The sequence below is a fragment of the Phytophthora sojae genome (assembly GCF_000149755.1).
Source record: "Phytophthora sojae unplaced genomic scaffold PHYSOscaffold_15, whole genome shotgun sequence".
In the NCBI taxonomy this organism is placed as follows: domain Eukaryota; phylum Oomycota; class Peronosporomycetes; order Peronosporales; family Peronosporaceae; genus Phytophthora; species Phytophthora sojae.
In genome coordinates, this window is record NW_009258129.1 from 246,530 (window position 1) to 270,847 (window position 24,318).

The following is a 24,318-nucleotide window of genomic DNA, read 5'->3' on the forward strand; positions in this document are numbered from 1 at the left end:
CGCGGGCACCGCGCAGTAATAAAGTCGGACCGTATCACTTGTTGTTTGTATTAACCATACGTAACCACTTGTCGCCCGAATACTGCGCCGTCTCGAATTTGCGCCAATCCGCGTCCGCACTTCACTTCCGCGCTCTTGAGGGTATGGCGGCGAACGGCGTGAAGCGCGAGGACGCGGCGAGTATCAAGGCGGAGGAGGCCGTCGACGAGGCGCAGGTGAAGCTCGAGGCGGACGAGAACAAGGACAGCGTCAAGGCGGAGGCGGATGGCGCTCCAGACGTGAAGACGGAGGCGGCTGCGGCCTCCGAGGGCGAGCCCAAGGAGGCCCAAGTGAAGCAGGAGAACGGCCGCGTCAAGGCGGAAGACGCGCCCAGCGGCGTCAAAATCGAGGAGAAGATCAAGAAGCAGGAGCTGGAGGAGGTCGCGGCGGCGGCTGAGGCCGCTGGGGACGTCAAGCAGGCCGCCAAGCGCGACGTCAAGAAGGACGAGGGCCCCAGACAGCAGCAACAGGAGCAGGAGGACCGCTCCCACATCCGCCGCAAGGGCGTGCAGTGTGACGCCGCTCTGTGGGACTCTATTGACTGGGTAGTGGCTGCTGGCGCCGAGGTGGACGCGGGCCAAAGGCTCGGCACGGCCGGCAGGTTGGAGCTGGGCAACCAGCGACCCATGCAGGCGCCGTGCAAGGGACGGCTGTATATTCTGACCAAGGAGCAGTCGGACGAGATTATGCGAGACACGAAGGACGCTGCGGTGAGGACTGTGGCCTTTGTGGAGTACTGCATTCATCGGGTGCGCAATGGACGCACTTGTTTGATGTGTCTCGCGGTGGTGGATGAAGACGAAGAGAACGAAGACATGGAGAGTGTCAATGTTGTATCGCACGGACAGGTGATCCGACTGAATGTCGAGGAAGCGAGTACGTGGATGATGCTGAAGCGGACAATGGGGGGATTGGATAAGGTAGGCTGACGTTGTTTTGTGTATTGCTGGTTTTAGAAAAGTTCGACTCGGACAACATTCGCCGTCAGCTTGGAGCGAAGAAATTGTCGTTGGTGCTTGATCTGGACCACACTTTGCTGCACGCAGTGCGTGTTGACGACGTTGTAGGCGAGATCCCTAAGTCAGGTATGGTGGCATGAAGTTTTTTTTGGTGTCGGTCTTTTCAGACGGTTGACGATGTTGCTCTTGATGGGTGCAGACGACATTTACTTCTTCTTTATCCCCGGTCTTGCTCAGCAACACGTGGTGAAACTGCGACCCGGGCTGACGGATTTCTTAACGGAGCTTTCGGCTTTGTACGACCTCTTCATCTACACGCACGGCACACGGCTGTACGCAGAGCAGATTGTCAAGATCATCGACCCTGACGAATCGTACTTCAAAAACCGGATTGTGGCCCGTACAGACACACCCGACATGCTGCACAAGTCGCTCAAGCTTCTTTTCCCGTCGTGTGATGACTCGATGATCCTTGTTCTCGATGACCGAATCGATGTATGGAAGGAAAACGAAGGGAACGTGTTCTTAATTGAGCCGTACCACTACTTTAAGTGCACATCCGAGATCAACAACGCGTCAGGCCGTGGCGTGGCAGGGCTGGACGAGTCAAATTCCGAAACCAGCGAAGACAGGCATCTTGCGCAGTCGACAACGGTTCTGAAGGTACGCGTTGGTTATATTGGACATACATATTCATGGCTGCTGTAGATTTCTAACGATACCCTTATTTGCACCGTCTAGCATGTTCATGAAACCTTCTACGCGGGTCACGAAACTGGTATGAGAGGTACAACTGCTGAAGAGCAGATGGCCGGCAATGGCCGCGATGTGAAGGCAATTTTGAGCGAGGTACGTCGTCGAAGTGACCACCGGAGAATGTGTTTGTTTTCTAACAGCGTGATCTATTGCAGCAAAAACGATCGATTCTGCATGGATGCAGCATTGTTTTCAGCGGAGTATTCCCCATTGTCGGTCCCCAAAGCCATGAATCTCATTATTTGTGGCGTCTGGCGGTAGATTTGGGGGCCAAGCCCAGCATGACGCTTAACAACTTCCCACTTACACACCTTGTGATCCACCCAGAACGGTTAGGAACCCAGAAGCACGTTCAGGTAAGTGAGCTGCAGCGGCTCTTATGTTTTGAACGCTTGGCGTTGATGTTGAACCGTGTGCGGTGCTGTGACTTCAGGCGAAGAAAATACCCGGCGTGCTCATTGTGACCCCCGATTGGATTATCAAGTGTGCTCGGTCGTGGTCTCGGGTTTCCGAGCAAGATTTCCTTGCTGATCAATGGAAAGCCAAACACAAGAAGCCAGAACCTGAAAAGCAACCGGATGCGAATGGTGCTACCTCGTCCTCCGATACAGGTGAACCTTCTGAGTCGAAGACTCCGTCAGCTGAAATCAAAACTGACGCCGATAGTAGCAATCCGACGCCAGTTTCTGCTCCTGCTTCTGAAGGAAAGACGGTGTCCAGCATTTTAGTCAAGAGGGGGCCTGGGGACGCAAAACCGGGTAAGCAAGTCACGTTTGCACAGGTAATTGACGACTCGGGCAACCCTCCTAGTGAAGACGGCGCTGTGCACAAGTCGAAAATGGTGAGGAGATCACGAGTAGTTCGTAGACCGTCTGGCGGCAGTCGTCCTCGTACCATTGCTGCCGGACCTGTTGCGACCGGTGTCGTAGCGACTGGAGGGACATTTGATTTCCTATCGAAAATCAAAGCAACGAAGCGCGAGCCGCCTCGCGCCAGCGTCAAGGCGAAAAAGGTCGAGGAGGCAAAGAAGACTCCGGCACGTTCATCTTCTCCACCCAAGGTACTATCGTGTCTTTATTTCCTGTTGATATCTGTGGCTAATGATTTTGACCCGCGTGTGTATGATCGCTAGGACGTGGACGATGCATTCTTGCGACTCATTGAAGCGGAGGAGCGCGAAAGCAAGGAAGAGGAGAAGAGGAAGCAGTCTTCAACCGACATTAAGGACCAACTTTTCTCCCGTCGAACCAAGAACGACAGTGCTAAACGGGCTCACGAGGCGGATGGTGCTACCGCTGAGTCAGGGGAAAAGCGACTGCGGGTCACTCCTTCGGAGCAGCAAAATGATGGCGCTGAAGATGCGGAAGAGGAGGAGGAAGAGGTGCGTTTTGCTTCGAGATTCTGCCATCACCCCGATGTAATTCTCATGCTTGTATTTTATTCTGGAGTAGCTGGACGACCTTGAAGCGGATATCCTTGGGGATCTATGAGGGTAGCACGGAACTGCAGTCACTACCCGACGATCCCAGGTTTGCGGTGCGTTGCTGCGGGATGCGACCCCGCGAACATGTCCAACCGAGCCTAGCTCTTGCCACGGCGTCGCTAACGTGTTGCGCACGAGATGATAATCGAGTAAGTAGTGCACTTGGCACCACCATGGGGCGCACTCTTCATCGTCGCTCCAGGGTAAGCAACCACAGGCTCACTTGACGCAGCGTGAACGAACACTCATAACGTAGTAGGCGCTTGATTACTAGAAAAACGTTGACGACTTGATCAGTAAGTAAGTAGATAGGTACGCAGCTCCCTCCCCATTGAGCTACGCACAGCAGCGTCTACCCCTCGGACGCCAGCTGCCGAACGCCTTGCAGCAGCGTATCATAACGGGCGTTGGCCTCTTCCAGCTGCACATCTTTGCTGGCGATGATGGCGCTGAGCTCACTGATGCACTGCTGGAGCGCCTCCACCTGCTTCTGCAGCTTCTCCTGCTCCGCGAGCTGCTCGTCCCTCTCGGCGACGGCCGCGTCGAGCCCCGTGACCTTCTGCTTGAGCGTCTTGATCTGCCTCACGCCGTCCGCTATGAGCTTGTCCTTGTGAGCCACCAGCGCCTCCAGCTCCGCCACTTGGTCGTCCTGCGGCTCCGGCTCAGCTGGGTCCTCGTCCAGCTCGCTGATGTGGCGCTTGGTGGGGACGAAAGACTCGAGTCCCTGCTTGGAGAGCTGCCGCTTGACCGCTTTCCCCTCGCGCCGAAGCGTGTCGTACGCCACGCCGGCGAACGTCGGACTCTCGGTCAACTTGCGCCAGGCGATCAGACCGCCAGTATTCATGGAGTCGCTGATGATCTCGCTCAGCGCCTCTCGCTGCGCCGGAGTCAGCGTCTGGATGTCCCCGGACACTTTCAAGCGCTTCCCCGCCATTATCTTGCTTGGCTCGGAGGAAACTTGCACTTCAACACAAAAATGAAACGAAAGAAAACCCTACCCCGAAACTGTTATCAACACCTTCCCCTACCTTGATATAATTGAAGTAATAGTCTAAGAGAAACATACCTGGTAACGTATCCAAGGTTGAACTAAGCCGTGCTAAAGCATGGATTTTATCATGTAGTTTTGATTCTAGGTTTGATTCTAAGTTAATTTATCTTAAATGTGCCTAGCAGTTCTACACCTTTTCCAGGCGTAATTCGCGGTGTGCAAATACAGTTCGGCAAGAGCAAAAACAAATTCGTGAAGTGCAAATTCGTATTCATTGAAATCGTTAAAAGCATGAACTGCCAGGTTACGTACAAAAGCAAATCAAATAAAGTACCTGGCATACAGCGCGTAATCTCACGTGCCCACAGGCATGTCGTCCATGTTGCTTACCATGAAGTGGAAGCGAAGCGTGTGGCGGTAAAAGGCTCGGCAATTGGCGGTGCTCGCGGCCTGCGGTATGTACATGTGAGCCGCTTCGTGCAGGAACGACTGACGGTAGTCCTTCATTGTCACTCCTTCAGGCACGACCAAAATATCGAGGCGGCGCTCCCTCATGTACGCCTTCACCAAGGACTTGAATGTGGAGAACACATTCTCAATTGGGTTCAACATTGGTGAGTATGGGCCCAACCGAAGCAGCGTAGCCGGCTCAAACTCGGCCTCGCCAAAAACCTCTTCCGCGCGGCAGTGGCAAGGTGCGTTATCAAGCACCAGCACCACATCACTCAGAGCAATCTCACCATGCTGTGCCACATGACGCAACAAGCTCCTGATGAGCTCGTTGGTATTCGCATAGCGGTTGGAGCCAAAGCGCGTCTCGAAGTAGACCAAGCCGTGCTCGCTTATGCACGAGATCACATGCGTGTTCTGGCCTCCGCCCGCAAACACCTTCTTCACCGCGCGCTTGCCTTTCAAACTGCACCCGCGCGTGCGCGTCGCCCACAGGTTGAAGTTCGTTTCATCCATGTACAGAATCACCTTGCCTGCAGCTTGGTACTCTTGCAACTTGACCAAGTAGTCGCGGCGCTTCTCCTTGTTCAGCGGCGTGTTCATGTACTGCGGTTCCTTGTGTAGCTGCTTCATCGTGAAGCACGCAGCGTCAACATGGTTTTTGACGGTCTGGGGCGCAACACGAACGCCGGTCTCGTTCTCGAGCATGTCCGCCAGCTGGCGTAGCGTCAGGTCCGGGTCCCCGCGCAGCTTCTCGAGCAGGAACTCCACCATGGCCCCCGTCACCTTCCGCGAGACTCGCCCACCTCTTGGGCGTGCTTGAACCGGCTCGTCCCCGTGAACATTCAGCCGAACCCAGTATCGTGCGGTGTTTAACTTGACACCGAGCTCAGCAGCAAGCTTTTCCCAGTTGCGGTCGTTGCGTGCAGCATCCACCACCCGCAACTTGGTTTCTAACGCGTAGCGATAGTACTTGAGCGGCATCTTGGGCAGAGGATCTCGAGGTGGAGCGGCTGTTGGTGGCGTGGCAAAATGAAAACGGAGGTCTTAGGAGCATGGTGCTCTCGCCAGCAGCGGCGTTCGCGCGCAACAGAGTTGCGCGAAGGCGGGAAATTGGGCTGCGAAGCGCAAACAGCCACCAATTGCACTAGATGGCGCGAAGTGAAGGCGCGAAGTTGAAGAAAGATCGCGATGCGTATGCCCTTTATAATCGGATGAATATCTCGATATCGATTTGGAAAGGGTTGCTGAATTACGTATTGCACTTCACGAATTTGTTTTTGCTCTTGCCGAACTGTATTTGCACACCGTGAATTACGCCTGGAAAAGGTGTACCCGAGGTTCTTTGGTAAGAGCGAAGTATCCTTAAATTTCAGCAGTTGGTGCTTTTGTCTTTATTCGGGTTTGCTACCAAGTTCCGAAACCATGAAAGCATGCACTGCCAACTATCTCAAGCCCTTACGCGAGCATGTACTGGTCACTCACTATGCCTTAGCTATCTTGCAAAAATATGCAGCCAACGTCAAGGCTTGATAGCGGCGGTAACGGTTCGTATGCACGTGCAGAATGGTTGAAACGAGCACGTGCAGAATGGTTGAAACGAGACCAGCATCGTTTGAAGACTTCAACGACACCCACGACTTTAAATTGAAGTCGTGGGTATTCGTGGGTGTCGTTCCATGACTTGAACGTGGCGACACCGATGTAACATCGTTGAACATACATGTACTGCAAACACAACTGTAGTTATGTATGGTCGAGCGACATCCGATCAATCGTGTCACGCAAATGTCGACCCTAAAAGACTCAAGCAACACGCCGCTGGATAATATATTATCCAAGCGTTTACTTCTCCGGTCCGGAAAAAAATTAACAGTTCATATAATCGACCATAATTCACGCTCTACTACGCCAACAGAGCTGTAATTGGCCGTGGCGTAAAGCCCTTTGTCTGCTGTATTGCACGGATTGTTTTTTAAATGCGTTTTCCCGCCATTGCGGTCTGTATCGGCCAGTTTAAATGGTCGAATTTTAGGTGTGTTAGGTTTAAATTCGCAGCGTTGTCAAAGTTTATCAGATTTGAACGTAAAAATACGATTTAGAAAGCTGAAAGAAAGCTTATTCGTGTCTTATATCGCCATAACCAATCGAATCTTCCAACGCCTGAAAAACAGCCAATCATATTTGAGTTTTTTTCCATACAAATCACTGATGTTGTCTTTTTGTCTAATGAGAGATGGGACATCCGTGCATAATAGGGTGCTTCGACTAATCATAAATCGATTTTTTCGAGGTTTTTTATGAAAAAACCTAACTGTTAATTCTTTTCCGGACCGGAGAAGTATTAAAGTTAACGGGTACGGTCCGATACGTTAATGATCCGTTCGTTTATAAGAGCATCTCCAACGGTAGTGCAATATACACAAAAATGACCAAAAATGCGCAAGTGCAAAAAAAATTGATCTCCAACAGGGGCACAGAAGTAACAGTGAAGTAACATTTGAAAAGTGATTGTGCACTAGGGAAGCCTCGTAGGGAATAAAGCCCGGTTTTCCCCTACGAATCGGCCCGTAATGCACACGTAGTGCACAACGAAAATATTCTCGTGTGAGCGCCTACTGCGTTGACGGATGCTGGAAACAGGTACACATGCTCCTACAGAACGTATATAGGCACTAGTTAGGTATACAGCGGAATTTCTTCCTTGGTAAGGCGCTTGCAACACTCTCACGGTTGCTATAGTCTCAAGACAAAGTGGCAGTGTACTCCAAACCCATATTTGCAAGCAGGGGGAGGTCTCATCGTCGTGCAGGTCATCAAGCAGGTTCTCGCAATAGTAGGATGACACCTGTACTATGAGGTAAAGGCAGCTGCATTGACTGTTCTGGGGCAACTCCTCCGCTTTCACTATGCATTTCTGCAATACCGTTGGGGAAGCGAAAACAAATGCAAGCTATTTCATGCATGTTCGTCCTGTTTTTACGTAGTGTCCAGCCGTTCACTTCGCCTTATCATTTTTGCACTATGCACTACCGTTGGAGATGCTCTAACCGATAGCGGAGCATGCATTTTTATAGTGATTTGCACCTGCAGTCGTATCACCCTAACAACTCTGGATAAAATCCAGAGAACAAGACAACTTTCAGTACAGTCACACCTCTATAAATGACACCCAGTTCGCTCGGTCTAATACGCTGTTTCAGTTAAAGAATTGATCGGATAAAGAAATGGCTACACTTCTAATGGCTACATTTTCATATGTTAGGTGCACAATACAAGGGCTTTCTTTACCTGGTACCCCTCCAGCTTTTTCGTACTATTGTTTTGTTTCGTCTTCACACAGACAGAACTTAACCAATAACGGTAGGCGCGGTATTGTCTGTTCCTACTCCTTCTTCTCATTGGTATTAGCAGAATCGCATCCCCTCAGGTTGTAGGTTATGGGAATATTTGTTGTCCCGATATCCTGCCACCATGCCTGCAGTTTTATCTTTTGCTTGGTATCTACTGCATAGCCCCTAGTTGTCTCGACATCATAATATTTTAGTTTTTCGTAAATTATATACGTACGCTGCGCTGATTGTAAAATACTGTGGCTAGCTTATTTATCAGTATTTACAAGCTTGCAGCTACTGCAAACTCTTTGTTCCAACTTAGCATCCCAGATAAAATTTCTCTCTTCGCTCGATTTGTTGTGGCGGGAGTAGTGGTAGCAATGGCATACGTGGGAGGAGGCAGGCAAGTGATTGAGAAAAATATATGAGTTTGGATCGATTACTACGGCGTCCATTTAGAGGGTTGAGGCGCCAACAATGGCGACCATTTAGAGAATAAAGAGGTTTTTGATCAGTTATAGAACACCTATAATGAAATCCATATAATCCCGTTTGCAGTCGAGGAATCCAAACCAGATAGGGAACACATGGCCTGTTAGAGGGGTTCATTTAGGGAGGTGTCACTGTATTACGCATTTACCACTACATAGTCTTGAGGTCGCAGTCGAAATGCCTACGGAGACGCGTTGTTGTAGAACTCGGAGTACCATTCCCACGTCTTCTTCAGACCCTGCTCCAGCGGAGTCGTGGGCTTGTACCCCAGCAGACGCTCCGCCTTCGAGATGTCCGCGCTCGTGCGGGGAACGTCGCCCGGCTGGTCCGGCAAAATGTTGATTTTGGCCTTCTTGCCCACCAGACCCTCGATGATCTGGATGAAGTCCGTCAGCAGCACGGGCGTGCCACGGCCCAGGTTGAACACCTCGCAGCCGACTCCGCGGTCCAGGCTCAGAAGCACGCCCTGCACAATGTCATCAATGAACGTGTAGTCGCGCGACGACGAGCCGTCGCCGTACTGGTCAATAGCGACGTCCCGAGCGATGCGGTCCATGAACTTGAACGGAGCCATGTCGGGACGCCCACGAGGACCGTACACCGTGAAGAAGCGCAGGCCGATCGTGTCCATGCCGTACAAGTGGTGGTACGTGTGCGCCAGCAGCTCGCAGCTCTTCTTGGTCGCCGCGTACGGACTCACGGGGAAGTCCACGATGTCCTCCTCGCTGAAGCTCTCCTTCAGGCTGCCGCCGTACACCGAGCTGCTGCTCGCGTACACGAACTTCTTGATGCCGAACTCGCGGCACGCGTCCAGCAGCACCATCGTCGCCACCACGTTCGCGTGGATGTACAGCAGCGGGTTGTCGATGCTGGGGCGCACGCCGGCGCGCGCAGCCAGGTGCACCATGGCGGCGGGCGACGTCTCCTTCAGCACGCGGCGCACCAGCTGCGCGTCGCACAGGTCGCCGATGACCACCGTCACGCGCTCGCCGTAGTTCTTGGTGAGCCAGTCGAGGTTGCTCTGCTTGAGCTTCACGTCATAGTAGTCGTTCATCTCGTCCACAATGACCACGTCGTCGCCGCGCGCGAGCAGCGCCTTGGCCGTGTGGAAGCCGATGAAACCAGCGGCGCCGGTCACGAGGATACGGCGGCGCACGCCGGGGTTGACGGAGGTGACGTCGGCCAGCGCGTCGGACACTTCGTACGGGTTCGGGGCCATTGTTGATGCTGTGTTGGAGTGCCTGGGGCTGCTTGAGCTGAAGCTGGTGAATTGAGAACTGAAGTGTTGCTTATGAGCTGCATGCTTTGGTTTCTCAGTTACGGTAGCTGCTTACGTACATGTACATGTATTATATTTCGATCTTACGAACGAGCATCCGTTCTGCAGAGGTGCTGCGTGCACCGCACGTCATTAACTTGGAAGGGGGTTCCCATCGGTGAACGGCTCCGTGCTTCTAACAGGGGTGCGGCTTTTGACTTCCTGACACCATGTGCTGGGCTGATGAACGCCAAGAGCGCGTGCCATGCAGGACTGCAGACTCGGATCCATGCCCTGCCTGTCCTCCTGCTGCTTTTACAGCCATCTCGCAGGAACTGCCAGCTGCTGATTAGTATGGACGTGGTGCTTCAGAAACCCAGAAAACATATCGCCGAAATTCACGAACGTACAACTTCATAAACACAGGCATTGGTCAGTCTCCACAAAGGACAGGAAACGGGACTTGGCAATGCTGAATGAGCTGCCTGAATCAGACTTTCCCCTCTTAATCACTCTCGCTTCTACATGCACAACGGTAGTTCTTGCTAGATTTTGGCAGATAAATGCTTGGATACTTCGTGCGCGGCACAACTAACTCGTACATGTATTATACATGCAGTTTTATTAATATCTGTATGCGGTGAACGCTGGCCAGCTGCTTATGGACGTAGGCTCGATAACCTGTCGCACAAATCTTTACTTCCAGACCCCAGAAGTTATGGAAGAACAGGACAAAACCTCTCACATGTAAAAGAACCAACAGGATGAAGCACCCTTACAGGATAAAACAAACTTGGTGTTTGCATTGCTCAAGTTGAAGTAAAGAGTACCGAGTTGATCCTTTTACATACGATCCTAATTTCGAGGATACAGGCTACAAAAGACGCGAACGTGATCGACCTACTTTCCGTTGATGGTGCGTACAGTAGTTGACTCAGTTGTGTAAATACAGTGAATCTAATGAACTTCACTGATCCATTGCAGAACGTGAGCGCGAGATCCCTATCGCAACAGTACCATACGTGGATATCAGCAGTGGCCACTGCCTCCAGTCTACTCCATCCTTGCTGTCGGCAGACACTAGTACATGTACCGTAGTAGGAAACTGTCACGACGTATCCTTGAGATTCCGTCTGGGCAACAAGGCAAAGTCATCAATGTTGATGCTATTGTTTGCACCGCACGTCCGACATGTATCTATCCATAGGATGACGGCGCTCTGGTACCATGAGTCGTAATATCTCGCGCGTTCATGGCTAGGGGGGGGGGAGGGAATACGAGCGTAGCTTGGCATGAAAGCAACCGAATATCCGCAATTTACCTACTTCTCTGGTCCACGATAATATGCGCGAATCACTCTTTCTACCATAGATGTGCCAATTCTACTGCTAGCCAAACAAGCAAGGTAGCAACGAAAAGCTGAGATCGAGCTGAAGCACATGATATTTTTTATTAGCAGCTTCTGCGAGGCTTTGGCCACTACTTAACTACTGTACATCGTTGACGTGGCAAGAGTCTCGAACACGTCTTACAACCCCGTGACACGTGTTTTCTAGCGCTTCACTTGTACGGATGCAACCACGCCCTTGGTAGATGTAGATTACATGAGACTAGGCAGCATCCCGGCCGAGTGTAAAGTGTGCTGTTTGAAGCTGTGCCGAACCAGCACATGGTGTCTGGATAACCTGGCCGACGGCACTTTCGTGCCACAAGCTTGACCCAGAAGCTACGATGGAACACACCAAGAATCTCGACCAGATAGCATAGCAGATCAAAGTGGGGACTCATTTGCACGATTCTACCTCGACGAACGCCGGTGCAAAATTAAATTGTGGGTCCGCCTAATGTGACACGATACCGCGTCACTACAGTAGCTTACCCGTATTGAACGATTCCTTGGAACCAAGCAGGCGGCCGCAAACATTGCCGCTTTGATTTGAGTTCTCATCCCAAGAATGTGCGGTGGGCCGACAAACCAGAGCTGCTTCGAATCCGCGACGCTGCGACGGTGCACTCACTTCGGTAGACGATCGGTTAGTCCAGCTGATGTTGTGCTGAAGAATCACTGAACCAGTCCGTTTGAGCATCCAACCTGGAAGGCTCGAATCGCTGAAGTATAAGCGTCGAGAACCTCAGCTTCATTGACTGCCGTTGCACTGTAAGGGAGGTCAAACGATAACCCGGCGCCAGCTATGCCCTACGCTCGGGATGAGGCCAACTTTTTTAATCCAGTGTAAATTCAATCGGCGAATTTAGCCCAAAACGCTATACATGTAGCAGTACAAGTTGTACTGTACAACCGAAGTGTACATGTAGGCACCTTTAAAAGGCGCATTAAAATGAGTTGAACAAACTATAAGAAGTATCAATCGACCTTTCATACTTTTCGTCTAAAAGTGAGATTCAAACTAGTACATTTATCTTCAAATTCATACAAAAGTTGGCAGCTAATCTGTCCGCTTCGAGGTAAACGATGAGTACTGCGATGCAACAACTCGCTTATCAAAACCGCCCCAAGAACTTCACCGACGCACACGCTAACGCAACCACTTTACGGAGACGCGTTGTTGTAGAACTCGGAGTACCATTCCCACGTCTTCTTCAGACCCTGCTCCAGCGGAGTCGTGGGCTTGTACCCCAGCAGACGCTCCGCCTTCGAGATGTCCGCGCTCGTGCGGGGAACGTCGCCCGGCTGGTCCGGCAAAATGTTGATTTTGGCCTTCTTGCCCACCAGACCCTCGATGATCTGGATGAAGTCCGTCAGCAGCACGGGCGTGCCACGGCCCAGGTTGAACACCTCGCAGCCGAATCCGCGGTCCAGGCTCAGAAGCACGCCCTGCACAATGTCATCAATGAACGTGTAGTCGCGCGACGACGAGCCGTCGCCGTACTGGTCAATAGCGACGTCCCGAGCGATGCGGTCCATGAACTTGAACGGAGCCATGTCGGGACGCCCACGAGGACCGTACACCGTGAAGAAGCGCAGGCCGATCGTGTCCATGCCGTACAAGTGGTGGTACGTGTGCGCCAGCAGCTCGCAGCTCTTCTTGGTCGCCGCGTACGGACTCACGGGGAAGTCCACGATGTCCTCCTCGCTGAAGCTCTCCTTCAGGCTGCCGCCGTACACCGAGCTGCTGCTCGCGTACACGAACTTCTTGATGCCGAACTCGCGGCACGCGTCCAGCAGCACCATCGTCGCCACCACGTTCGCGTGGATGTACAGCAGCGGGTTGTCGATGCTGGGGCGCACGCCGGCGCGCGCAGCCAGGTGCACCATGGCGGCGGGCGACGTCTCCTTCAGCACGCGGCGCACCAGCTGCGCGTCGCACAGGTCGCCGATGACCACCGTCACGCGCTCGCCGTAGTTCTTGGTGAGCCAGTCGAGGTTGCTCTGCTTGAGCTTCACGTCATAGTAGTCGTTCATCTCGTCCACAATGACCACGTCGTCGCCGCGCGCGAGCAGCGCCTTGGCCGTGTGGAAGCCGATGAAACCAGCGGCGCCGGTCACGAGGATACGGCGGCGCACGCCGGGGTTGACGGAGGTGACGTCGGCCAGCGCGTCGGACACTTCGTACGGGTTCGGGGCCATTGTTGATGCGTGTGTGTGAAGCTGTTGAGACGCTGAGTGCGCGGAGGCCAGGAAATTGGAGACTGATTGGCGTGTGGGGCCACGTACGTCTATCCGCGTCTGTGACTTGCTTTCCTCACCGCACGTCGAGCCATCAGTAGTTGGACGACCAACACTCCTGCGCGAGGTCGGCGGCCAATGGGGGCGCGGTAACGGCTTGTTGGACCAATTACAGCGGTTGTCGAGCCTCTCAATCAGGGCGCTGTTTTCGTGATCAAAAAATCTTCGCGTCGCCCGACGCTCGCAGCTGGCGCCGCCATGCGAATCTGCCCCAACAGCTTGCTTCAGGAAGAGCGGGAGTCGAGATGGGGGCTATTATACTGTACATGTACGTGAATCTCGCCGCTTGCTGTTGTTGTTGTGTGGGGAAGCTTGCCATCTGCCCGGGATCTGATAAAACGGATTGTGTCCATGACTCACACACTGAGGCAACCGGCGGTTGCCAACCGCCGAAACGAAAGTTTCGTAAAGAAAAGGCTACTGGCAACCGCTAAACCGTAAGTTTCGCACCTTTTCGTAGCACCGAAAAGGCTACCGCCACCGGACGTAGAGGAGCGTGCGTTGAGTGCGCTGACGGAGCTCCAAATCTTCCGTGAGATTATCTTTCAGCAGGCCTGACGCTTCGCTGTCTGTCTGCGGGTAATTGCTGGGAAAACGTCAAAAGGTGTATGCGTTGGGAAAACGTTTGTCAATAGGTGTAGTGGTCGTGGGCGTCACGTCGCGTCATGTCTCATCATACACGTACTGACACACGTTTTGGTTGCCGCGGTATTTCTGCCGAGGTCGGGTCATACAGACCCAGGATCGACCTTCCAAGCACAGTAGTTTATTAACGACACGCTCGTCCGGTTCGTGGTGCCCATGACTTTGATAGCGAATTGTACGACTGAGGGACTACAATGAACGTCGTTATCCATTGTAGCCAGGCCTCAGCGTTGCCACAGTTCTACAATACCTACACTCTCCCCCGGTTGGGGGCTCTCACTAGAGCTCCTTCACCTCCGAAATTCAGATGCAAAACCTACCTAGTACAGCCATGCTATAGACGCTTGCGGTTTGCGTTGGTAGTTCCTTGCAGCCACAATAGCGAAGTTGTCGAGTACAGTTGCTCTATATGCTATTATTAGTTGACCGTGTTCGCTGCTAGTTGCATCAGGTAGAAGCCTTCCTAACCCCGGGTTTTATGGATTTGGATCTAAGCCCACACACCAGTCACCGCATTCGTTGCTGATGCAGCTTTATGATGCACCTTAGTGCGCTTGGAACCACATACACATACTGTCATACCGACAACCTAGCATACACCTAATGACACGAGTTAACCGCTTTTGACAAAACGTTTCAAATTCATACACCTTTTGACGTTTTCCCGTGATTGCTCCATTACAATACAAAACGAGTGTCCGGTCGGTGCCCCAATTAGCAGCAGGAGGGCAGGGCACTACATGTACACCAACACGGCATGGCGCGCTCTTGTCGGTCCTGAGCACGGGATTATGGCCACGGGACTCACAAGTGTGATCCAATCCCCCCATCAGCTGGCGGTTGCTGCCTTGCCGGCTCGCTAGAGCAGCTGGAGTTACCACCGCAACTATTTACATCTAATTACTGTGCTGTGCCAGCAATCGTCTGCGTGTTGGGCTGTCCAGCCCAGAGCTACCGGTACATATTATGAAGGATGGCGCGAAACCACGCCACTCCCGCCGTCGTGTGGGGGAAAGCCGAAGCTGTGGAAAATCGGGAAGCGCCGCACTGATTCAGGCTGGGACCATGATTTCAACTTTGATGTGATGAAATCGAATCAGCAAAGTTGAAGTTGTAAGTACAATTACGATTATTCTGTGCATTTACTGTACAACTTGTCCGCTACGGTAAGTGCGCACTGACACGACTTCGCTAAGCTTCTGTACGAACGACATCGCTGAGCTTCTCGAAGACCTTGTGCCTACTAGGCACAAGGCGCTGTCCAGCAAGCATTCTGGACGGTTTATTAGAGCGCGCTGCGTTGCTGGTGCTGCCGATGACTGCGTTTTGTAGGTACCGGTATGTCAAGAAAAATAAACGCATGAAGACGAATTGAACGAGATCTAGGCATCGTTGTTGGTCCTTATTTTTTTGCGAAACAAATGTCAGGCATAAGACCAACAAGACAGAGTTCTTCGGCAGGCTTGTGCTCCAGATGTGAAGGAATGTTGGTTCGCCACCTCAGCTGAGACCAGCGATGTCCAAGCGTTTCCCTCCGATCGCTGTCGAATTCTCGATTGGAAAAAGGGAGGTGCATGTAGGACGCTACGTCCGACCTCATGCTTCATACCTACAGGGCTAGGCTCTTTTTCACGGCTCTCACTGGCCAGCAGCAGGCTTCGTAACCGTTGCCTTGACTCAAGGAACCAGCCGAGGATTGACTGGTACGCAGCGTGCTACGCCGGGCACGTCGACCGGTAATTTTAATTAAAATGCGCCATAATACAGTAGTCGCCCTTTGCAGCGAACCACATCATTGCTCCAGTTCAGCAATAACACCTTCAATCTCAGGACCTGAGCCAGGTGGAGCTGCTGGACCCAAATCTCCCTTGCGACAGTATCTCATTGCTTGAGATTATCCTTCAGCAGGACCATCCGCTCGGCTGTGACGGCAGCCCATGAGGCGTCAGTGACGCCTCATGGGCTGCCGTCAGTGACGCCTCATGGGCTTCCCGCGTGATTGCTCCATTTTGGTACGAACAAATGTGCGGTCGGTGCCGCATTCAGGAGCACAACACGGTGTGCTTTCTTGTCGGCCCTGAGCAGGGAGATCATGGCCGCGCCTCTCGCGAGCGTGGCCCATTCCCTCACCAACAAAAACACCAGCAAAGTCCAGTCCAGGTCTACTTTACATGTACGGCGTAAATACATGTAAAAATCTTACTAAGACGTCAAACTACGCCCTCCCGCGGATATCCTCAGCTGTGAAAACGGGAATCGCTGCACGGATTCAGGCTGGGCCATTATTTTAGCCCTGATGAATTTGTTGAAAAGGCAAAGTCCAGCAAGTTGAAGTTTAATGTACAATACACAATCGTTTAAGTACGGTTCAGCTGTGTATTAATACAATTTTACAAGTTGTGCACGGTGCGTTGAGATCGTACGAATGACTTCGCTGGGCTTCTCGAAGATTGGTCCTAGTTAGCAAGCATTCTCAGCGGTGGCGATCAGGTCGCTGTTATTGGGGTCGTCCTTATTTTCGAGTACATTTCGCGGACTTTCGAGTAAAGAGTAATATACTCGGACTTTCGAGTACATATACCTCTTTTGAACTCGTGCGTTGCGTTAGCTTTCAGCTACTGACTGACTCCGCTCTAAGAACGTTGAATGTCAGTATGGCATTCACGAACGTAAATAACGTGCTACTAGCCCTTTAGGGCAACTTGTCTGATGTTTTCTGCTGGATAACGCTTAAATTCTCAATTAGCTTCCTTACATCCACATAAGTGGTTCGATGCGTTACTTCCCCAGATACATTCATGCTGTGTCTTCCTTCGGTCTCATCCAGGGTGGCAATGCCGGACGTGGCGCCTTTCCTAAGCCACGAATAAGGTTTATCCTGGGATAGCAGTAACCCCGGAGGGAGTGCTGTGGCCAGCCCAACACAGATTAATTAGGCGGCACCTCGGTAACTGAAGCCGGTATTACTGGAGCCGAAAAACTGGCCCCGGTAACTGAAGTTAACTGAATATCGCCTATGCATCTCAAGTCCGAGACAAGCTCGAGAGCATTTCGAAAATTCCGTATTCGTCGCATTTGGACACGAGTGCTGCGAGGAATCGTTGCCGAAATCAGCGCTGCTCGCCGGTCTTCGGCACCACGTCGCTGATGAGCGATGTTCTTAGCTTACGCTTGTTGCCGTAGCTCACCGATATGTGCCCCAGCAGCTGCGAGCCGACGCCGACATCGTCAACTCAAGGAACGTCAGCTAATCGTGTAGCCGTTAGGCCGACGGTCGGCCTCTCAAACGACAGCATATATGAAAACTATTTGCCGATCTGGTGTAGCAGCGTGTGGCAGCTCGTCCATCTACAGTAGAAGAGCAAGTAATTTAAACTAACTATATTACCTTGAAAACACAGACATGCTCTCTGACGTCCTGAGCTCAAGGAAAGTATCGGACGACATCGTCCGGTTCCTGATTGATCCATAACGGTGCGTGTTTGAAATACTATCTGCTCATAGCTGCTTCATCTAGCTAGAGCATGTATCCTGGGAGACCAGCTTGTTGGCTTACAAGTACCAGCCTCACAACCCTTAGTTCGTCACGAAATGAATTCCCAGTTACAGCGAAATCGCAATTAGCGAGAGTGCAAAAACTTCTGAAGAGCAAAATAATTGTTTGCAAGTTTTTAAAAGTAAACAGGACTGCATCATTTCTCACTGAACTATCCTGTATTACCGGCCAGATGCTGCGGCTGCGAAGCAAGCGCAGTAGATGGCCGTAGTTATCGTCCACTAACCGCGCTTCTTGACTCGAATATTGTGTTATATCAAACCTTGTGCTGGCAAAACCGCTATCCACAGGCATCTTCTGCGCCTGCTTTGCAGCCGCAGCATCTGCCTGCATTCGGCTAATAGAACCGTCCATAGAGTTGTGGCTTAACCCCCCAACGCGCAGTTGCACAAGTAGTCGCCAACTACTGTACCGGACACTAAAGTATATAACGGGTTCTATACTAACGCCAACTAGAAGCACACGCGTTCACTTTACTTACTTCGAACGAAGTATAGTTTTCGATTGTGTCACATCGGCATCCTGCATCTGAGAGTCTTTCTTCTAAACTATCTGTCTGAGAACAACCAAGGATAAAACAAATACTAGTAGCACCCACAGCTACGTAAATTGTTGTTTTCCGTAATTTTCCCAGAATTGTCGCGTGGCATTACCTCACACAAAATCCTTTAGCTATCCCAGCCAACGCATAGCTCTCGTGTGAAACTACTCGGAAGTCAGTGAAGTGTACTCGCAATTAAGTAGCACCCCTGGTATTATCTGTGATCTCCCACGCTAAGTTTCCGTTGACAGCGTCTTAGGTAGTACCATAAAGGAATTCATTGGACTCGACATCGCTTTAGTGAAGCGGCTACACAATCCTACCTTGATCTTACAGCACTGCAGTCCTAATCTTCGTGTAAGTGAAGCGATACATGCAGATGTGCGACCAACAACTTGTTGGCAACAAGGCGGGCTTCGCGAAGGAATGTTGGTTTGTCACCTCTTAACGGAGACCAGCGATCGATCCCGAATTCGCGATTAGAGAAAGGCAGGTCGGACGGCACCGTCCGACCTGCGGTCGCAACCCCAGAACATGCCCTTATCGCGGCTCTTACTGACCTCCAGTCTTCAGTCTGCAGGTTTCTTAGCCGTTGCCAGAGACTCAAGGGCTTGACCGGTGTACGCCGACCAGCTATTGTGGGGCGCTGTAATAGCCGTCGTTTGAATCTCATCTTGCTTCGGGGCGCACAGAACCTGCCAGCCTTTCGCCTTCCTCGCGATCACCTTTGCAGACTGATGGTCGCCTGCTGTTGTTGCCAACGGACTGTCGCCGACACCCCAGTTGCTACTAGCAACTTGCTAGGGCCCAGCGAGGCGGTGTCCGCCGTGGATTGGCTGTTGGCCGAGTGACGACTCCGATATCCAATCTGCATTGCACCGTCTTACCTGCAGCGTTCTTCGCAGGTGTGAAGTCAAGCCAAGGCAAGCTGTTTGGCCGCGCAAGACGACTCGTGGTCGCGCTCCGCGATAATGGCCCCCAACCGTGGTGATAACCTAAAGTCATAACGGCGTCATGCAAATCACGCTGTTGTGGCGAGATGATCGATTGAACCTTGATCCATGGCGTATCAGTCGTACCAAGTTCGCATCAAAATACTGTAAGCTGCAGTCTGTAATTTGTAAGACAGAGAAGGCCACAACCGCCTTCAAGACAATGCAAAGGTTCGAGCCTATAGAACTTCTTCCTGTGCTTGCTCGCTGAGCTTGTCCAGCGGGCAAGCAAGCACAGCTCGTGATGTAAGTACACGACGTAACCCAGGGTAACCCATCGGATGCACCTTCTATAGCACTCCTTTGGGCTTCTATTTTTCGAATGTCGCTCGAAGGTCGCGTGATGAGGCTACAAACCCCTATATACGGGCCCTCACTACCCCTAACAGCGCGTTCACCACCCCGATTTCCGCGCTGGTGCTTCGAAAGCCGCTGGGATTTTAGCTGCACTTTTGGACCGAGGGCTGAAGCAGAAGCGCGCGATCGATCGCTGGAGGGCGCCTGGTAGACGCGCAGCGCCCGCCCGTTCATTCTCCGAGCCCGCCTGTGACTCCATCAATCAGCCCGCAGCGCCTCCAGTCGCTCTACCTCTGCAAGGTCTCGCTACGTCCTACACCCCCCCCGCCCATGGGCAAGCGCAGCCGCGGCAGCAGCGCCACCACCGCCAGCAACATGAGCAACGCGCCCAGCAGCTCCGCGTCCGCTAGCAACTACGGCACCATCGTGAACCTGGAGTCGGGCTCTCCACCCGAGTCCCGCGCCGCCGCAGCGAGTGCACTGGTGGGGCCCGTGCCCGCCGGACCGGTCACGGCGTCGAACAAGAAGGCCGGACGCGACGGCAAGAATATCTGGGACGAGTACTACCCGCTCGTGCAGCCCGCGCACCAGTACCACCACCGCAACGACCGCGGCTCGTCCAACTACTTCTTCCACGGCATGTTCTCGGCCGACGTCATGTGGGCCTACCGTGACGCCGTCATCGCCTACCTCGTGTCGCTCTACTCGATGGTCGTGCTGTCGCTCACGGGCCTCGTGTTCTGCAAGCAGTGGGGGATCCCGCCCAACACGCCCATTGTGTTCGCCTTCCGCTGCCTCTGGTTTGTCAGTCCAGCCATCGCATCGCTCGCACTACGCAACAGTACGTCTGCAATGAGCATTAGCTTGATGTGTACCGCCGCTGATCGTGACCTTGTATTTGTTTATTATGTTTTTTTGTTGATGTAGTTGCAAAGCTGAGACTTCAAGCCTGCAATACGCCCCCGCACTGGAACATCCCGCCACTTTACCACTTATTCAGAAGCTCGCACTCGTCCAGATCTACGTTCCGACTCGCGCTCTTGAGCTATGCTGTGCCAGTGCTGTGCGAGCTAGCGGCCTTCTCGTTCACAGCCGCTACGAGGATGGTTAACCCGGTGAGTGCGTTATTATGGGCTCTGCGATTCTTACTACGCCACTGATGTTTGCTGTTCGCGGTGGTGTCTTGCAGTTTAACCGGACCTTCGTGCGGAAGCTCGAGATGGTGTTCAGCTTCAACGACGTTGAGGCGCTGGACTCTGGGCTGGTGTTCTATGTGTTTTACATAAGCTTCCTCGGAATCTTTTGGGACCCGGTCCCGCCGCAGCGCTACGACGTCGGCCTCTCGATGGGACTGCGACCTTTAGGTGGCGTCACCCTCGCTTCCTGCATGACGGGTTGGTCGTGGGGCGATTTATTGATCTGATATGTCTGGTTTGATTGCTCACAGGCACAAGCTGGTTCTTCTTCGCGATGATCCAGGAGATCGGCTGGAGCGGGTCGCTGTTCCCAGGTTAGTGCCATCACACTTTTCGAAGATTTCATATCCCCCTCGCCTAATGGAATTTTTTTCTCACATTTTTGCTACCTCAGCGCTGGAGATTGTATTCAGCCACTCTACTATCTTGGCGTCGGCCATCACGGGCTGCATCTGGGCGCTATGGCACTGGCCCATGATCATCGCCGACGCACTGGAGGTGGTGCCCAAGGGGTCAGGATACGCTGTCGCCGAAACCCGCGACTTCCACCTGCTCTACGTGCTCGCAGTGTTTACACTCCTGCTAGTGGGCTCCCGCATCATCATGTGCTGGATCCAGGGCAACTCCAGCTACGTGATTTGGTCCAGCGTCGTCTATCACGCCACACACAACCTGTACGTCGGCCACATCCACTGCCGAGCTACACCACCACAGATGAACTGACCCTGTATTTGTTTCGCTGTTCCTTCGGCGTAGTTTTATTACCTCGGTGTTCGGGCAGCTGACAGCCCCGCTCTACGAGAAGGCCCAGCTCTTCAGCTTCTTCAGCTCGGAGGCGTCCATCTGCCTGCTGGTGACGGTGTGGTTCTCCACGTGCATCTTGTCGCAGATGTTCCGGTGGACGAACCTCATGCCCATGTTGCGTCGAGCCAACCCGAGCGCCACGCGCGCGCTCGCAGCCTAAAAGCAATAGTGGGCTACACCCCCCTAGTTGAAGTCAAAAGATACGCGTTGAAGTTGTGTATTTAACCGAGTCAGGACGGTACTCCTCTTAAAATCTTGTGATTTGAATGCTGTGGCCAGCGTCTGCCCGCAAGAGCAGGAGGTCCGACATACGGAGGTCTCAGTCTCCATTGCGTTTTTGATTGGCATCCCGCCACGCCTGCCTTGCTCTCTCCATGGGCTTCCAGCGTCTCGTGGTGCTGGCGGCGGCTCTAGCTGCCAGCCTCTGTGACGCCCACCGCGCGCACAGCAGCTCCGTGTCGCTGCAGACGCCCTCGGTCATCTTGCAGCAAGTGGACTTCGAGGCGTCCATCGAGCTGCCGGAGCTTAAGAATGGTGCGTACTACCTGGTACTATGAATGCTGCAATTGTGTCTCTGATGGTTATTTGATGTCGGCAGGCTCCGTATACCCGCGGCATTTGTGGTACCGCGTGCAGGACTCGGACGGAGCGGTGCTGACCAACGGCAGCGTCAAGACGCTGGACGCCGACGGCAACTTCCGCTCGCAGCTGTCGATCGCCATCAAGCAGCTGCAACTGCAGTCGTTCGGACAGCACAACCTCACCACGACCGTGTGGGAGGAGGCGCCACCAAAGCCCACTGAGGCCCCGCAGGTCAATGACACAGATGCCAGTGCTGCCAATGAGTCGGCGGTGGTTCTCCCCCCGACGGTCGAGTTCAACGAGGTTCTGCTGTTCCAGGCCACGCACACGACGTCTGTGGTGGTGTCGCCTGGGTGGGTCTCGCTGATCCCCCCGCTCGTGACTCTGGTCATGTCGGCGGTGCTGGGCCAAGTGACGGTGTCGCTCCTCGCTGGAATTTGGTGCGGCGCGATCATCGTCTCCAACGGAGACCCGTTCACAGCCTTCCTGCGCACGTTCGACCAGTACTGGGTGAAGGCGTTCACGGTTGACGACCACGCGGGTGTGCTGCTGTTCACGATTGTGCTGGGAGGAACCATTGGCGTGGTTCAAAAGGGCGGCGGCGGCCACGGTCTGGCGCTTCTTGCCAAGAAGTTTATGACGTCGTCACTGCGCATGCAGCTGTCGACGTGGCTGCTGTGTCTGGTGATCTTCTTCGACGACTACTCGTGCATCCTCATCGTTGGAAGTTCATTGCGTCAAGTGCTGAGCCAGACGGGAGTTAGTCGTGAGAAGTTCGCGGCGATTATTCACACTGTCGGTGTCTGTCTACCTTCAATGTGTACGTGATAAGCTATGCATACTTTGTCATACGTCAGTAGACTTAACTTGTTGTGTTGTGATGGTGTACATGCAGCTCCGGTTAGCGCGTGGATTGGCGTGGAAATCGGGTATGTGGCTGCGCAGCTCCGAGACCTGAAGCTTGACTGGGACCCGTTCGTCACGTGTCTCTCGTGTCTGCACTACCGGTTCTTCCCGATCCTCTTCATCGCCTTCATCTTCATCACAATCATTTGCGAGAAAGACTTCGGCCCGATGGTGCAGTTCGAGAAGGATGCAGCGGCGTCTCCGATCAACGATGGTCCGATGACCCCCGTGTTCCAGGGTCCTATGGACAGCCCCAAGCCCGAGCTTGCCCCGCTGGAGCCCGACACTACCAAGCCCTTGCGGTGGCAGAACGCTGTGGTGCCGTTCCTGACCATTGTGGTGCTGACGTTCGTTGGGATGATCTTCGATGGCTACAACAGCCTGTACACGCAAGACCCCAACGGCTCGTTTGGCATTCTGGATGCACTGAGCCACTGCGACTCCGTGTCGTCGTTGATCCGTGCGTCGGCTGCTGGTTGGGTCATCGCTGTGACGCTGTTGCTACTGCAGCGTATCATCACGCTCAACGAAGCTACCAAGGCCTGGATGGAAGGAGTGAAGGACATCCTCGACCCGACGCTGATCCTCACGCTTGCGTGGGCGCTGGGCTACGTTATTGGCGAGGTGAGCACGGCCCCGTACATCGCGTCGGTGGTTGGCGACTCCATCCCGAAGCAGTTCCTGCCAGCCATCGCGTGTCTTCTGTGCTACGTCGTGTCGTTCGCAGTGGGCAGCGCGTTCGGCACGATGGCCATCATGTTCCCGATCATCGCGCCGCTGTCGTGGTCTATCAGCGGCGGAGACGCCGAGAACCTGCGCCAGTGCTTCGGCAGCATCCTGGGCGGCTCCGTCTTCGGCAACACGTGCTCGCCCATCGCGGACACGTCCATCCTGGCGTCTTTGTCGGCCCACGTTCCGCTGGAGAACCACGTGCGCAGTATCCTGCCCTACGCCGTGCTGGTGGCTGTGGTGTCCGTGGCTGGCGGCTCGCTGCCCATCGGGCTCAAGATCTGCAGCACGTTCACAGCGTTCGGCATCTGCCTGGCCGTGCTGCTGCTGGTCGTCTTTTTCTGCGGCACGCGCGTCAACATGCGCTACCGGTCGCTGTCATCGAGCAGCTTCCTGAGCTTGTCGCCGCCCACGAGATACGAGGGCGAGGACCAGCCCCTGCTGTCGGCGTAAGGCGTACATGTAGCACTTCAACTTGCACTGGTGTAGCCATGTTTAGCCCCATCGGATTGGCTGTTAATCATCTACCCAGTTTTGACCAATCACATCTTATCGTAGCTCTTCCAGCCATTTCGCGCATCAACCAAGGCAAGAGGTGTTAAAGCCTTTTGAACTTAGG

At 53.3% G+C, this 24,318-nt stretch overlaps 8 protein-coding genes across 8 annotated transcripts; 3 read left to right on the forward strand and 5 right to left on the reverse strand.

Annotated features, from left to right (window-relative positions):
- Positions 1-143: 143 nt before the first annotated feature.
- On the forward strand, positions 144-3,446 carry PHYSODRAFT_566275 (hypothetical protein; the record flags this gene model as incomplete). The annotated part of the gene is made up of 9 exons (XM_009540314.1): positions 144-915; positions 996-1,129; positions 1,284-1,586; positions 1,740-1,785; positions 2,016-2,110; positions 2,188-2,512; positions 2,723-2,814; positions 2,887-3,135; positions 3,206-3,446. The coding sequence occupies 9 exons, from the start codon at positions 144-146 to the stop codon at positions 3,242-3,244; spliced, it is 2,055 nt and encodes a 684-aa protein (XP_009538609.1). The 3' UTR covers positions 3,245-3,446.
- Positions 3,447-3,589: 143 nt separating this feature from the next.
- Positions 3,590-4,171, reverse strand: PHYSODRAFT_319942 (hypothetical protein; the record flags this gene model as incomplete). Its single annotated transcript, XM_009540315.1, has 1 exon — positions 3,590-4,171. The coding sequence occupies one exon, from the start codon at positions 4,169-4,171 to the stop codon at positions 3,590-3,592; it is 582 nt and encodes a 193-aa protein (XP_009538610.1).
- Positions 4,172-4,582: 411 nt separating this feature from the next.
- On the reverse strand, positions 4,583-5,194 carry PHYSODRAFT_532654 (hypothetical protein; the record flags this gene model as incomplete). Its single annotated transcript, XM_009540316.1, has 1 exon — positions 4,583-5,194. The coding sequence occupies one exon, from the start codon at positions 5,192-5,194 to the stop codon at positions 4,583-4,585; it is 612 nt and encodes a 203-aa protein (XP_009538611.1).
- A 21-nt stretch (positions 5,195-5,215) lies between these two features.
- On the reverse strand, positions 5,216-5,662 carry PHYSODRAFT_407198 (hypothetical protein; the record flags this gene model as incomplete). The annotated part of the gene is made up of 2 exons (XM_009540317.1): positions 5,216-5,347; positions 5,504-5,662. Coding segments are annotated over 2 exons (291 nt in total), but the record flags the coding sequence as incomplete, so codon positions are not given.
- Positions 5,663-8,686: 3,024 nt separating this feature from the next.
- Positions 8,687-9,724, reverse strand: PHYSODRAFT_319943 (hypothetical protein; the record flags this gene model as incomplete). Its single annotated transcript, XM_009540318.1, has 1 exon — positions 8,687-9,724. One exon carries the CDS (start codon positions 9,722-9,724, stop codon positions 8,687-8,689), a length of 1,038 nt encoding a protein of 345 aa, XP_009538613.1.
- Positions 9,725-12,152: 2,428 nt separating this feature from the next.
- PHYSODRAFT_356174 (hypothetical protein) lies at positions 12,153-13,395 on the reverse strand. Its single transcript, XM_009540319.1, has one exon. The coding sequence runs from the start codon at positions 13,350-13,352 to the stop codon at positions 12,315-12,317; it is 1,038 nt and encodes a 345-aa protein (XP_009538614.1). The 5' UTR covers positions 13,353-13,395; the 3' UTR covers positions 12,153-12,314.
- Positions 13,396-19,254: 5,859 nt separating this feature from the next.
- Positions 19,255-21,642, forward strand: PHYSODRAFT_307514 (hypothetical protein; the record flags this gene model as incomplete). Its single annotated transcript, XM_009540320.1, has 7 exons — positions 19,255-19,292; positions 19,749-20,323; positions 20,410-20,597; positions 20,672-20,876; positions 20,930-20,992; positions 21,073-21,352; positions 21,435-21,642. The coding sequence occupies 7 exons, from the start codon at positions 19,255-19,257 to the stop codon at positions 21,640-21,642; spliced, it is 1,557 nt and encodes a 518-aa protein (XP_009538615.1).
- Positions 21,643-21,856: 214 nt separating this feature from the next.
- PHYSODRAFT_533123 (hypothetical protein) lies at positions 21,857-24,152 on the forward strand (the record flags this gene model as incomplete). Its single annotated transcript, XM_009540321.1, has 4 exons — positions 21,857-22,016; positions 22,081-22,253; positions 22,329-22,884; positions 22,960-24,152. The coding sequence occupies 4 exons, from the start codon at positions 21,857-21,859 to the stop codon at positions 24,150-24,152; spliced, it is 2,082 nt and encodes a 693-aa protein (XP_009538616.1).
- Between the last annotated feature and the right edge of the window lie 166 nt (positions 24,153-24,318).

Bases quoted from the DNA above. Each gene is read 5' to 3' on its own strand.
- PHYSODRAFT_356174 (XM_009540319.1), bottom strand. From the start codon at position 13,352: ATGGCCCCGAACCCGTACGAAGTGTCCGACGCGCTGGCCGACGTCACC.